This window comes from Panthera leo, chromosome B1 (genome assembly GCF_018350215.1).
Source record: "Panthera leo isolate Ple1 chromosome B1, P.leo_Ple1_pat1.1, whole genome shotgun sequence".
Taxonomy (NCBI): domain Eukaryota; kingdom Metazoa; phylum Chordata; class Mammalia; order Carnivora; family Felidae; genus Panthera; species Panthera leo.
Genome location: NC_056682.1, coordinates 101,765,899 through 101,782,109, shown reverse-complemented (window position 1 = coordinate 101,782,109; position 16,211 = coordinate 101,765,899). Strand labels below are relative to the sequence as shown.

Below are 16,211 nucleotides of genomic sequence, written 5' to 3'. Positions count from 1 at the left end.
AATCAAGAGTCTGACACTCAGCCAACTGAGCCACCCAGGCACCCCTTCAATTCAGAATTCTTAAAAGCCAATTGATGAACCAAGACTTAACTAGAATCAAGAGACAATCATATTTTAAAAATCAATAAAATGCAGAACATATACCACCTGAACTTAGCTGGTTTTTAAATTTTTTTTTTTTTTTACTGAATTACATGTGAAATACCCATGGATATCATCAAAGATCATCTTTTTTACTATTTTGTGGAAACCATGCTATTTATTTCCTTGATTTTCTTAACTTTCTTATCAGAATTTAGTTATAGTCCATATAAAATCTTACTCTGTTATTTAACTGACTGTTCATGGTAAAATCTGCCTTTTGTATTTCTTTTGTATTCTGAAGATTGTTATATATAGGTTTGGCTATAATTAGAAATTTAACATCTTTGTGTACCTATTGTATTACTTTGGCTTATAATAAATTCTTTTTTAGGGAGAAGATGTTGATCTTCATTTATTTCTACCAGATTGCCACCCTAGTAAATATTCATTATTTATGCTGGTGAAGAATTGCCACCCAAACAAAATGACTCATGATACCGGTATTCCTGCTGAGTGTCAAAGTGGGCAGAAAACTGTTAAACCAAAATGGCGGAACATTACACAAGAAAAGTGAGTATTTTGTGTTTGTATGTGGAGAAATTATTCTTCTGATTCTTTCAAAGAATAATGATAAAAGTTAATTATCATTTGGATACAATTAAAGGAATAAGTACCTGACTTATTTGGATACAATTAAAGGATACAATTTGGATTGTATCCTTGGATACAATTAAAGGAATAAGTACCTGACTAGAACTTAATTTTTTGTTCTTCACAGAGCTGGTTGGGTTGAATGCTGGACTGTCCCAAGTGTCATGCTCACAATTGATTATACATGGCATCCAATTTATCCGCAAAAAGCAGATGAGCAGCTAAAGCAATCGTGTAAGTGTTTTTGTATAATTTGTACTTTGAAACATCTGGTTTTATGATTGATAACTATTAAAGGTATAAGAAATTGTTTTTAATTTTGGAAATGCATCTGTTCTTTTGTCATAATTGTATACATTTAAAAATCTGTTAAGTAATTGTGGCATAATTATAACTAACTTTCATTGAGCATTTACTGTGTATCAAATGCAGTAAAACCTTGGTTTGTGAGCGTAATTCATGCTTGTAATCCAAAGCACTTGTATATCAGAGAAATACAAGAAATAATGGAAACTTAGATGATTCGTTTCACAACCCAAAAATATTCATATAAAAATGATTGCAGTGTTGTAATTTTGTAATACAAACTATTAACGAAAATACAAAATTTAAAGAGAAATAATTTGGCTGGTGTGAGGGAGACAAGAGAGAGGAGGGTTATTGTGTAGGATGACTTTCACTATCAGTAACAGAATCACTGTTATTGGCTTAATGGAATATTTTTCTGGAAAGGGTCATTGTATACACTTGCATGGATGTTGACTATAGTACAGTATTAATAAACTCTTGTCATATATCGTATTTAATGCAACTGGCAATAGGGCAGCAGAGGAAAGGGTTCATATCTGCAGGCAGCCTGATCTAGAATGAAGCAAAGCATTCCCAAGCTTACTCTTGAATGGAAAAGCAAAGGACTGTCCATAGGTGCTTTGAAGTGACAAAAAATACACTAGTGCCAGTTGTGGGCACTTTCCAACTTGCTGAAAAATCACTGATTGCTGCCAAACATCGTGGCCTGAGACCAAGCACCAAGCATCCGAGCATGGGAGATGATCACTCACAATCCTGCAGAGAGAGGGAGAGAGAGAGAAGAACCATTGACTCAGTTGTGATCATGTGACATTTGGCATCACATGCTACTCATATTGTAAGACATCGTTCATTTATCAAGTTAAAATTTATTGGAAATGTTTGCTCATCTTGCAGAATACTGGCAGAGCAAGTTATTTGCAATCCAAGGTTTTACTGTACTAGAATAAGCTATTTCCTGGTTTACATTATCTCATAATCCTTATAACAACTCTGTGAGATAAATGTTATTATTGTCATCGTAGAGTTGAACAAATAATGCTTAGAGAAAGTAAATAATTTTTTCAAGTTCTACCAACTAGAAACAGAAGAGCTGTAATATCAAGGTGCATGTGAGTATATACATAAACCACTTGGTTTCATGAAATGTTATTTTTTTTGAAATGTTAGTTTTTTTTTAAATGTACTTTCACAATTATATCATTTCATAATTATTCCAAACTGGAATTAGAATCAAGTGATTTTTAATTTGTATTTTTCCAGTGAGTTAAGAGTTAAAGAATAGTTTTCATAATTGTTCGTATGTTTGGAGCTTGATAATGTCACACTGTATTTGAATTACAAAAAAAAAAAAATCAAGTTTATTTATTGTGAGAGAGTGGGGGAGGAGCAAAGAGAAAGAGGGAGAGACAGAATCCCAAGCAGGCTCTGCACAGCGCAGAGCCTGTTGCAGGGCCTGAACCCATGAAACCGTGAGATAATGACCTGAGCCGAAACCAAGAGTCAGACACTTAACTGACTGAGCCACCCAGGTGCCCTGATAATGTCACGCTGTATTTGAATAGCTGTTTATGTGAAAACAACTTAGTACTTTAGTGCCCAAGTATAGTTAAAGCCTAATTGTGACCTGAATTTATATTGCAGGGACTCAAGAATGTTAATAGGAAATTTTCATTGATTCTGTGCCATCTGGTTATGTATTTCTACACATATTTCTGTGAAGTCTTCTATTGTGTATTCTTATTAGTCTTGCAGGTCTATTTTCATTAGATATTATAGGTACTATATCAAAGATTGTTCATGAAAAATTGCAAAATAGAATCTCTTAGTGAATAGTTCCTTAAAGAACTTCTAAGAACTTCCCCTCCCCAAGGCATTCTTCTCTTTTTTCTTAATTTTTTCCAGTGTCAGAAATGGAAGAAACAATGCTATCTGTATTAAGGCCATCCCAGAAAACATCAGACAGAGTTGTTTCTTCTCCTTCTACTTCGTCACGCCCACCTATTGATCCCTCAGAACTTCCACCTGATAAACTTCATGTGGAAATGGAACTTTCTCCAGATTCTCAAATAACTCTATATGGACCATTATTAAATGCCTTCTTATGTATAAAGGTATGATTTTCAAAAGAAGTCACACATTTTTAAACATAGATAAAATGGTTAATATCTAATTAAAATTGAGACCATTTGAAATAGCCAGTTAGATGGTTTAAAGTTGTTGAGGATATATCATATATGTTGATTAGACTTGTGGTGTTAGACTCGATTACAAATTCATTTATTAAAAATGGTGTACTTCTCAGTTGAGTTTTTGTTTTGTTTTTTTAGCATTGACTATATTCTAGGAATTGTACTAGTTGCAAGAGATAGAGATGATACAGCATTTTTTCTCAAGGAGGTAAGCTAGAGGATATAATAGGATAGACATATATAGGGGCAAATTTTTAACAGGTTGTAATATAAGAGCAAAAGAAGTACAAGAGAACCTTGTTATCTGAAAATAATAAAATCAGTGAATTCATTAAAAACAAACAACTTTATTTCATGCTAAACAATAAGCAAAGATATGTTTGGAGCACTTTCTTAACATTGAAGCAAATATATGAAAATAAGGTTTTTTTCAGAGTATGACAAATTTAGGTTCTAAAGAAGTATGCCTTCTTTGAATAAAGACTGAATCAAATGTCAATTCATTTTGGTATAATTTTTCCCTTGAAGTTGTATGATTGCATAGTATGATAGCTCTTAAAGGTTGATCAAGCATGATCAAGGTCAATCAAGTAGAGAGGCTGTATTAAGATAAATATGTGAGCACTTTGTCAGTTTTCTACACATCACTCTTCTTTTGATATTCAAATCATGTTTTACAAAAGTCCCCAGCAAGTCATCAATAACTCTTACTGATTTACTCATTTTTATAGGTAACTGCTCTAAGCCTTCTAGATCCATACTTTAGCACTGATAGCTTTACCTGTGATTTGAGCGGTTGTCCAGCATCACTTTTAGCAACTTCATAAAATTCTGCGTTTTTCCAGGATTTTGCCAATTCACTTTGCTTTAGATTTTCATTATACTGTTCAATGTTCTACCACATCTGATAATCAAAGTGAGACTAACTGTCCAAACATTATCAATCATGAGCGTTAGAGTTACTTGTGGGATAGATTTTTGTGTGAGTCTAAATTTATCATTATTTATTTGCTTCCTTGTGTACTTTCATAACTGGAGGTTTGGATATTGAATGCTTAAGTAACAGGCAATCCGATAATGTACAGTGACAGGAGTAATTAATTCTGGAAAGGGTCTAGGATGATCAGGGTTATCAGGAAAGGACAATCAATGTTTGTTAATAAAGGCTCTCTGGAAGAAGTACTTACTAGCTGAACAGATTTTGTAGGTATCTAAAATTTTTATATTTGATATAATGTCTTATATTTACTAAAAACTACCCTAAAGCATCAGATGATATAACTTAAGATAAAAGATGCAAGGGACAATGTGTTTAATATTTGTGGAATCTAAGGTGTCTGTTTGGTTTTAGGAGAGATTCCTGAAGGAGTGATTCTTCAGATTCAAAGGGGAGAAATACCACCCCCCACCCCACACACACATTTTTTTTTTACCTTGTTTGACCTAAAATATTCTTCACATATTTCTCCCAATATCTTGTTTTCTTGGATTGCAGGTGAATAACTATGAAGGATTTAAAATGCATTTTTCATGTTAAAGTTTCCTTGAAGAGGCTGAACTATATTTTAATTTAAATGTAAGCAATGATTTAGTAAGTGAAGATGGTTATATTGTTATAATACGAGTTTTGAATACCAGCAAAGAGATATTGACACTTTTTTGCATTACTCTATGTATACGAGCCTCAATTTTTTTTTTCTAAAAATTCCATAGTAATATATATTCATCAAAAATAAGAGTACTGTAACAAAGAAAAATAAAGAGAAAGGAGTATATGCCTTCTTTGGACTTCTTTACAAATTCTATTCCATAAACGTAACCTCTGTTGATAGTTTGTTTTGATGCAGTCCTTTTCATACATTAAGATATAACAACTGTCTAGTATTGTCAAAAGTTTGTTGTACTGAACTTTGTGTTAGTATTTACATTCATCAAGTTAACTCAGAACTTGTATGAAATGTCTACTAAAACATATTAAAATTTTTGAGGTTTTGAAATATTAAAAATATATATATATCTAAAATATGACAAAAGGTTTTTTAAGCCGGTGAACTCTATGAACTCTTTATTAGGAATACAAGTAACTCTTTAAGTCTTTTTTTTTTTTTTTCCTTCTTTCTTTTTTTCCCTTCCTCCTATATAGCTTAGGTGTCATGCTGGTATGGAGATATTATCTGATCTTAAATATCTCTCTTTAAATTACTTTTTAAAAATTTGTTTTAATATATAACTTATGTTCTACTTAGTGTCAGTGTTAGAATGTATGTATCTATAAATAAAAGGAAACAAAGAGAATGTGAAAATTCATGTAACTGAGATTGTATTTTCCTTAGTTACTAGATTTAAACATCAAGAAATTTTAAAGGATAGGTTAGGAAAAAAATGAATCATTTTATATTTGTTTGACTGTAAAACTGATTTCCAAAATCCATAAAAGAAACTAGGCTTACTATTATTATTACTAGGAACTCTGAGGAGAATATATACTAACATGCATTAAAATCAATGAGAATATTTTATGGAAATGTCTACATCTTCTGAATTGACTTCTCTTTTTACATTTTTTCTTAATGGAAGAATGGAAATCTGAATCTAAATACTGATAGCATGTCAGTGGTAGTCAGTAGTAACTGTGGATTAAGGGTGGGTATAGTATGTATGTTTTTCTTACTGAAAAAAAAGTTTTAGTGGTCTTAAACAGAAGCCTGGCTATCAAATTTCCATGAAAAAAGTTTGAATACTGGAAACTGAGTACCTGTAGATTTTTTTCCTCCCCCTGCATCTCTGAATTTATTAGCTGTCTTCTTTTAACTATTGTAATAATTCTTCTTTTTCTTCTTTTTTGAGAAATGAGTATCATTACATAAATATGAATGTTTAGGCTGGGGAAAAAATGATAGTGTCCTGTTACTTGCAATAGTTACTTGACACTAATAATAAACTATCTCTAGGAAAATAAAATTTCATAGGACTCTTAAGTAGTTTGAAAATATAGCTTATTTTATCATTTTAAAATTCATTCACGCCACAAACTTGACAAAGTAATATGTTTTCCCAGTTAGGTAAGTCATTGTTCTGTTGTTTTTTTTTCCTAGTGTTGTTTTAAAGATAGTTTTAAAGATAGTTCAGTTTTGCATGCCACTTACCATAACATCGAAATGGAATTTTTGTCTTTGTAAATACTTGTGTACATTTATTAATCTTAAAATACTATAAAAGTTTGCCATAATATATTACTACTTATACTTCAGTCAGCCTTTTGGTAATTTTTTTTAGTGAATCCTTAAGAAATTAACCCTTACAGATGGAGTTCATATACTAAAAACAAAACAAAACAAAAACAAACCTAAAATGAAAGCAAATAAAACTTCAATCACACACTCAGCATTAAACATTTAACACAAGGCTAATGTTTTAAAGGAGTTATGATTTTATCACTATCTTTAATTTTTAAAATTTTAAAAAAAATTATTTATTTTGAGAGAGAGAGAAAGAGAGAGGGAGAGAACGAATGTGGGAGGGATGGAGAGAGGGAAAGAGAGGGAATCCCAAGCAGCCTCTGCACTGTCAGCGTGGAGCCCTAGGCAGGGCTCGAACCCATGAACCATGAGATCCATAAATCATGAAGATCATGAGATCATGACCTGAGCCAAAATCAAGAGTCAGATGCTCAACAGACTGAGACACCCAGGTGCCCCTTAACAGTAATTTTGTCAATAATATTCAATAGGTTCAGACATGATAACTCATAAAAGACTCCTAGAGTGTTTTAACTCTAAAAACAGTCATTGGCATATTTAATAAAAATTAGCAAATGTCCTCTACCATGTTAGGGATTTCAGTATTCCCTAAAGAATTTGCTATGAGTTATTTCTGTTTTAGATAATTAAATGGAGATTGGTTTGTTAGCAAATTGAACATTAGGCCCAAGAGAATATTTTTCTTTTAATTTTAATAATCTATAGTAATTTTCTTTTTTTAAGGTTAAAAGTTACAAGAGACTGTAAGAGACTACTAGGGAATCTTTTAAAAATAAGATATATAGAGTAGGATTATTAAAAATTGGCTAAAATGAGCATGACTTATTTCTGTTGATTTGTTGGTAACTCTTTGTTGAAAGCTAATAAACGTGAACAACTGTACTCTGACTCCATTGATAAGTTGTGTGGAGGAAGGGTGGAATAGAAGTGATTGGGTCTAGTGGCCATTTACAGTTAAATTCACTGAAGAAACCATTCTTTCCATCTGTCTCTGGAATGTATACCTGTTGGCAAACCTACTGAACCCATCTCCAGGACTGGAATAGAATGTTTATTTTGAAAAGGCTTCTCAAATGATCTAAGGGAAGACTGTGGCTCTGAATACCTCTAGATCTTTAATGTTGATTGAAATCAGTTAGGGGCACCTGGGTGACTCAGTCGGTTAAGCATCTGACTTGGGCTCAGCTCATGATCTCACAGTTCATGAATTCAAGCCCCGTGTCAGGCTCTGGACTAACAGCTCAGAGCCTGGAGCCTGCTTCAAATTCTGTATCACCCTCTCTCTCTGCCCCTCCCCTGCTGGTGCTCTGTCTCTCTCAAAAATAAATAAAAACATAAAAAAAAAATCAATTAGACATTTATTTCTCATTTAAAAATTTTAATGTTGGAATTTAGGATAAAAACCAATGTTTATTCACATTTATATTTGTGCTTGAATTTGTCCATGGTTCAGAGTTATATAATAAAGGCAATTATCAAGATGTCAAGCAGGTTCTAAGTAGGACCTGTATTAGAGGCAGGTAACGATAGAGAATACAGGAAAAAACATTAGTTTTGTGAGTCAGTAGCTTTGGGATTTTAATATTAGTCCTGCCACTAATTAACCAAATGACTATATGCCCTGCAACACTTTTTCCTATTAAAAGGTATTTAATTGGCCTGATTAATTGACTAGTCAGAAAATAAATGTCATTAAGTAAAATGCAGGATTTATCAAAATACTGACTTGATTTCTAATATTCAAGAAATATAGTTAACTGTGCTAACAGGAATATTTTAACAACTTTTGATTGCTACTGACAGATCAAATTGGTAAAATTTAAATGCAGAATAATGGTAAGATAAAAGAATTTCATTTAAAATACATCAGGTAGAGGGGCACCTGGGTGGCTCAGTCAGTTGAGCTTCTGACTTTGGCTGAGGTCATGAATCTCACGGTTCATGAGTTCAGGCCCAGCATCAGGCTCTGTGCTGGTGGCTCAGAGCCTGGAGTCTGCTTCAGATTCTGTGTCTCCCTCTATTTCTATGCCTCCCCACGTCTGCCCCCCCCTTCTCCCTCTCTCTATCTCTCTCTTTCTCTCTCTCTCTCTCTCAAAAATAAAAACATTGAAAAAAATTAAAGTCAGAGAGACAAATACCATATGATTTCACTCATATGTGGAATTTAAGAAACAAATAAGCAAAGGGAAAAGAGAGAGAGAGAGTCAGACCAAGAAAAAGACTCTTAATTACAGAGAACAAACTGATGGTTACCGGAGGGGAGGCATGCAGATGGGAGGGATATAGGTGAGATAGGTGAAGGGGATTAAAGAGGGCACTTGTGACAAGCACCACTAGGTGTTGTATGGAAGTGTTGAATCACTATATTGTACATCTGAAACTAATATGACACTGTATGTTATTTGGAATTTAAATAAAAAGGTTTTTTTTTAAGTTTGTTTATTTATTTTGAGAGAAACAAAAAAACAGAGTGAGTGGGGGAAGGGGGAAGAGAGAGAGAGGGAGAGAGAAGAGAGTCCCAAATAGGCTCTGAGCTGTCAGCATGGAGCCCAATGTGGAGCTCGATCCCACAAACTGTGAGATTATGAACTGAGCTGAAATCAGGAGTCAGACACTCAACAGACTGAGCCACCCAGGCACTCCTAAATAAAATGTTTTTTAAAAAGGAAAATAATAATAATAAATTTAAATTCTGGTGTAAAACAAACCAAGATATTAATAGTTAAAATACTTTGCATAAGGAACCAGGATGAACTATGTGAAAGGAAGTTTTGGTAACCATCAATAACATGTTTTTATCATCAGGAACCAAAATTGGACATTCCTATTCAGGTTGTTAAAAGCACTTTTGATATTATTTCACCCAGAATATATGAATTGTGGTAGTTAGCTAATTGGATTTAGATTGATTTTCAATGAATTGAACTTCCTTCAAAGGATGTCTTTTGGGTATTGTTGTCTCAGAACTCTGAGAAAGATTGAAAACTTTTGAACCTTACACATCTTCAAAGTTTTCTTAGAGTTTTTGCTATAATTGGAGGTGGTTTGTCATGAAGCTTTACTATAAACTTAGGTTATTTATTTATTTATTTATTTATTGTTACAGAGTGTTTATTTGCTAAGTAGCTAAGTAGGTGTATGTCATAAGATATCTATCTCTCTCTTTTTTTTTTTTTTCCTTTCAAGGAAACAGACCATATACTTTTAACCAAAGAAAATAGGGAGATGCTTAGTTTACAAAATTCAGGCTCTAATTTGAAAAGTTAATGTTACATATCTCTTTGATAGCAATTTGTTCTTAATATTTATAGGAAAACTACTTTGGGGAAGATGACATGTATATGGATTTTGAAGAGGTTATTTCAAGTCCTGTTCTGTCACTGTCAACATCATCCAGCTCTGGGTGGACTGCTGTTGGAATGGAAAATGACAGAAAGGAAAATGAAAGTTCAGCCAAATCAATTCATCCGCTTACCTTGCGTCCTTGGGATATTACTGTACTTGTTAATTTATACAAAGTTCATGGGCGTCTTCCTGTTGTAAGTGTTTACATAATCAAAATAATCTGGAGTGTATTATGAAATTCACCCAACTCAGACAACTGTATGTGTGTGTACACACATGCACACACTAATAAAAAAATTCAGATTCGAAAACTTTAAAATTTATCCTTTTACCTTTATAAAGCTAGTTTATTATTTTCTTCATAATGCGATTACTTAATCATTGATAATTTTCTGTTTCTCTTCTTTCACTTTAGTTCCTTCTTTGCTGTTCTGTGTCACGTTAGAACATTTTGTCATGATGTTGAGTTGCTGGGTTTATAGCTAGCTCGACGGATATTCTAGGATTTATGTTGTCTTATCCTTTATCTCCAACTCTAGACCATTGGGTGCCTTATGGTGAACTTACTACAAAATCAAGATGCAGATTGACCCTGGAGATTGAATTGTTTTCTGGGGTTTGGATCCAGCACAGAATCCTGGTTCGGTCTAAGGGTGACCCATGGACTTTTGGGGCTGACTTGCAATGGGATTATATTGCCCAGAGAACCCAGGGTTGTTGGAGTGAGGCCAGATAGGGAGGGTGAGGCCCTAGAGAATTGTGCTGCCTCCTGGCTCCGTGTCGTGTACCTACGGTTGCACAGCAGAGGAGTCATCTCTGGTGCTTAGTAAACCTAACGATCTTAGTAGAGTACAGAACAGTTTTGTCAGTAAACTTCTGCTTTTTAAGAATCAAAATCTCTTAATTATGTAAGTGTGATTTTTATTTCCCTATACTGCCTTGATCTTTATTTTTTCTATATCTTGATTATGGTATTTTGTTTGACTTTAGCATGGAACCACTGATGGTCCTGAGTGCCCTACAGCATTCTTGGAAAGACTGTGTTTTGAAATGAAAAAAGGATTTAGGGAGACCATGCTGCAACTTGTCCTATCACCCCTGAATGTGTTTGTCAGTGACAATTATCAGGTAATGTGAAAGTGAGTCATGGTAGGGGCTTAGAGATGAATTATTACTCTTTACAGGGTTGATACAGTGTGTTAGCTTCTGTGTATGGTATAGGTAGCTCTTTAAATTAGAAGCTTTTAATTTAACCATATTAAGAGGTTTTGTATATGTATGTGAGTTTTTCAAGAATCTCAGTCTTGTTTTTGTTTTTTTTTTCTGCTGTTTGCTATTTATGTGATCCCATACAATTGTACTCTATTGTTTTTAGAGATGAAGAGAAATATTTTATAACTTTTTCATGTTTATGGAAGGGAAAAATATATAAAATTTTGGTGGACTCTGTTGAAAATGACAACCTGAATATTCATCTTATCCAGTCCTATAAATCTCCAAACATACATATCCACATGGCCAGTAGTTTATTCTTTTCATGTAACACTTAAAAGATACTTTGTTAATCCCTTCAAGATATCCCCGGGGCTGTTTGGAAGAGAACCAATAATATTCACCAAAAGGGAATAATTTACAATCTTGGGTAAATCATCACTTTGTTATTTTTTAATGTCAAATGGCTTCACTTTTCATTTACCAGTACTTTAAGGCTCTTCCCTACTTTATTCAAGTTGTGAGCTTTAGAAAAATAAATGGATTTTAATATAAGGCAAAGTAAAATTATATATGGAAGGATGAATCTGATACCCCCAAATCATCAACTGATGATAACTTGCATGGTTTCTATGTAGTAACTGATCATTTTATTTAAAATAGCCTATCCCTTCTTAACTCCTTTGCCACAACTGACCATATTTTTCTACATAGAATCTAATTTTTTCATATGTATATATTTTTGACATAGCTGAGCTCATAATGGCTCAGACTTAACATATGCTTATTTTTGCCACAGAGAGTGTTTCTTTTATCAACTTTTATTTTTAAATAATAGGCATACCTCATTTTATTGCATGTTGCTTTATTGCACCTTGCAAATATTGCATTTTTTACAAATTGAGGTTTGTGGCAACTCTGCATCAGGCCAGTCTGTCAGGGCTGTTTTTCCAGCAGCATTTGCTCACTTCATGTCTCTGTGTCACATTTTGGTAATTTTCACAATATTTGCAACTTTTTCATTATTGTATTTGTTATGGTGACTTGTGACCACTGATCTGTGATGTTACTTTTGTAATTGTTTCGGGGTGCCACACACTGCCCATATAAGATGGCAAACTTAATTGATAAATGTTGTGTGTATTCACCAACCAGCTGTTTTCCTGTCACTCCCCCTCTTCCTGGGCCTCCCAGTTCTCTAAAACACAAAGGTATTGAAATTAGGCCAATTAATAACCCTGCAGTGGCCTCTGAGTGTTAAGTGAAAGGAAGAGCTGTATGTCTGCCACTTTAAATCAGAAGTTAGAAATGATTCAGCTTAGTGAGGAAGTCATGTAGAAACCCAAGGTAGACTGAAAGCTAGGCCTCCTGCACCAGTTAGCCAAGTTGTGATGCAAAGGAAAAATTCTTCAAGGAAATTAGAAGTGCTGTTCCAATGAACACACTGATGATAAGAAAAAAAAAAAACCAGCTTATTATTATTATTTTTAATGTTTATTTATTTTTTGAGACAGAGACAGAATGCGAGTGGGTTGGGGCAGAGGGAGAGGGAGGCACAGAATCTGAAGCAGGCTCCAGGCTCTGAGCTGTCAGCACAGAGCCTGACATGGGATGCGGGGCTCGAACTCACAAGCTGTGAGATCATGACCTGAGCCAAAGTCGGATGCTCAACCGACTGAGCCACCCAGGCACCCCCACAACAGCTTATTTTTGATACAGAGAACGTTTCAGTGGTTTGGATAGGAGATTAAATCAGCCACAATATCTCCTTAAGCCAAAACCTAATCCAGAGCAAGGCCCTCACGCTCTTCAATTCTGTGAAGTCTGAGAGAGAGGAGGAAGTTGCAGAAGAAAAGTTTGAAGCTAACAGAGGTTGGTTCATGAGGTTTAAGAAAAGAAGCCATCTCCATAACATAAAAGTGCAAGGTGAAGCAGCAGGTGCTGATGTAGAAGCTATAGCAAGTTATGCAGAAGATCTAGCTAAGATAAGTAATGAAGATGGCTACGCTAAAGAACAGATTTTCAAAGTAGATCAAACAGCCTTCTATTGAAAGAAGATGACATCTAGGACTTTCATAACTGGAGAGGAGAAGTCAATGCCTGGCTTCAAAACTTAAAAGGACAGGCTGATATTCTACTTAAGGGCCATTTACAACTGGTAACTTTAAGTTGAAGCCAATGCTCATTTACCATTTTGAAAATTCTAGGGCCCTTAAGAATTATGCTAAATCTACTTTGCCTGTGCTCTATCAGTGGCACAACAAAGTCCGGATGACAGTGCATCTGGTTACAACATGGTTTACTGAATATTTTAAGCTCACTATTGAGACCTACTGCTAAGAAAAAGAGGGTTCTTTCAAAATGTGGGGGCTCATTGACAATGCACCTGGTCACCCAAGAGCTCTAATGGATATGTACAGTGAATTTCATATTTCCATGCCTATTAACACAATATTCAAATTTGCAGCCCTTGGATCAAAGAGTCTTTTTGACTTTCAAGTCATATTATTTAAGAAATACATGTTGTAAGACTATAATAGCTGCCATAGGTAGTGATTCCTCTGGTGGATCTGGGCAAATTGAAAACCTTTTGAAAAGGATTCACCGTTCTAGATACCATGAAGAATATTCATGATTGACAGGAAAAGGTTGAAATATCAACATGAAGAGGAGTTTGGAAGAGTTGCTTCCAACTCATTGATGACTTGAGGGGTTTAAGATTTCACTGGAGGAAATAACTGCAGATGTAATGGAAATAGCAAGAGAACTGGAATTAAAAATGGAGCCTGAAGATGGGACTGAATTGCTGCAATCTCATGATCAAACTTTAATGGATGAGTTGCTTCTTAGGGATGAGCAAAGAGTGGATTCTTGAGAAGGAATCTATTTCTGGTGAAGATGCTGTGAAGAGTTTTGAAGTGACAACAAGGATTTAGATTATTACATAAACTGAGTTGATAAAGAAGCAGCAGGGTTTGAGAGGATTGACTCCAAACTTGTAAGAAGTTCTTCTGTGGGTAAAATGCTGTTAAACAGAATGGCATGCTACAGAGAAATTATTTGTAAAAGAAAGAGTCAGTGCAGCAATTTATAGTTTCGTATTTTAAGAAATTGCCATAGCCACCCCAACCTTCATCAGCCACCATCCTGATCAGTTATTAGCCATCAACTCGGAGGCCAGGCTCTGCACCAGCAAAAAGATTATGACTTGCTGAAAGCTCAGATGATGGTTAGCAGTTTTTAGTAAAAGTATTTTTTAATTAAGATATCTTTGTGTATAGTTTGTTTTTAGACATAATGCTGTTGCACCCTTAATAGACTATAGTTTGGTAGACACAATTTTTATGTGCACTGAGAATCAAAAAAAATTTTATCTGACTTGAGCTATATTGTCATAATTGCTTTATAGTGGCAGACTAGAACTGAACCTGAAATATCTCTGAGGTATGCCTATAATTATAGATTCATAAGGAGTTGCAAAGATAGTACAGAGAGGTCCTATGTACCCTTCACCCAAATTCTCCCATGTAGATCTTTTACATAATAAGTGTAATATTATAACCAGGATTGATATTGGTACAATGTGTGTGCATAGTTCTTGCCACTTTATCACATGTGTAGTTTCATGTAACTGCCATTGAAATTAAGATACAGAACTATTCTGTCATCACAAAGATCTCACTTGCGTAACACTAGTATTTTAACTTACTATAGAAACCTTAAAAATCACTCTCAGAACACTTGGGTAGCTCAGTCAGGTAAGCATTGGACTCTTGATTTCCGCTGGGGTCATGATCTCATGGTTCACGAGATCAAGCCCCACATAGAGCTCTGCACTGATAGTGTAGAGCCTGCTTGGGATTCGCTCTCTCTCCCTCTCTTTCTGCCCCTACCCCCTGCTCATGCTGTCTGACTGCCTGTCTGTCACTCTCTCTCAAAATAAATAGATAAACCTAAAAAAATAACTCTTACCCTCCTGTCTTAGTAGGTCATTAGAATTGGTTGTTTTTTATTCTGGGAGGTGAGTATGTGGAGAAGAAGCCCCTCTTTTTTAATCTATTGAGGAAATTAATAAAAATAAAAGGGAAATAAGTCTTCTTATGTCTGAGTTCTGGGAATCTTAGGTGAGTATCTCTGTTTTCTTAGGCGTACTTGCTAACACCTCAACTTTTATTTTTTTATTTTTTAAAGTTTACTTATTTTGAGAGAGAGAGAGAGAGCATGAGCACGGGAGGGGAGAGAGAGAGAGAATCCTAAGTAGGGTCCATGCTGTCAACGTGGAGCCCGATGCAGGGCTGAATCCCACAAACCATGAGGTCATGACCGGAGCCGAAATTAGGAGTCGGGCACTTAATGGACTGAGCCACCCAGGTGCCCTCAACTTTTATTTTAATTACTGCATTCTCAAAAGACTTTACTATATATAAAAAGAACATTTTATCGAGTTCATGAGAGTTCACATTAATCCTAATTATAATTGTAATTATTAGTTATTGGCAAACGTACAGAGACTGGAGTATAATGTATGATTTATTTGGTGATTAGAAAAGAAGTCCGTCGATCAGAGATATCAAGGTGCTAGTAGATGTACTGGTGGTATTTTGTTTCCTACGTGGTTAGCACTTTATAATTTACCCTGAAAGCAAGGGTACTTTCTATGTATTCTCTTAGAATTTACTTATCTACCTAACTTGCTTACATTTTATATATCTGGCATGACTATTCCTAAGAATTCTTTTGTGGTACAGGTGAGTTACCCAGGATTTAGCTGCTTATTCTCAATAGCATTAGTCTTGTTTTTTGGGTTTTTTTTTTTTTTTTTTTTTTGAGAGAGAGAGAGAGAGGGAGAGAGGGAGAGCAAGAATCCCACAAGGTGCAGATAGAGAGGGGGAGAGAGAGTGCAGAGCCCGGAGTGTGGCTTGAGCTCACCCAAAGCTGGGCTCGAGTTCATCTGAAGTGGGACTCAAGCTCACACAATGCAGGGCTTGAACTCACTAACCATGAGATTATGACTGGAACCAAAGTCAGATGCTTAACCAACTGAGGCACCCAGACATCCCCTGATAGCATTAGTCTCAAGGCAGGGCCTCAAGGTTAAGGATCTGAGATGATGGATAGATTATTGTGTCCGACTTATGGAACCATCCCTTTTAACTTA

General features: G+C 34.9%; 1 protein-coding gene across 13 annotated transcripts in view; it reads left to right on the top strand.

Moving 5' to 3' along the window:
• Positions 1-16,211, top strand: part of KIAA1109 (KIAA1109 ortholog) — a 215,874-nt gene that overhangs the window by 62,236 nt on the left and 137,427 nt on the right. For all 13 annotated transcript variants that reach the window (XM_042935583.1, XM_042935582.1, XM_042935584.1 and 10 more), the window contains 5 exons: positions 476-654; positions 863-969; positions 2,950-3,158; positions 9,808-10,035; positions 10,832-10,969. In XM_042935583.1, the coding sequence (XP_042791517.1) occupies positions 476-654; positions 863-969; positions 2,950-3,158; positions 9,808-10,035; positions 10,832-10,969 (861 nt within the window). The remainder of the gene's footprint in view (positions 1-475; positions 655-862; positions 970-2,949; positions 3,159-9,807; positions 10,036-10,831; positions 10,970-16,211) is intronic.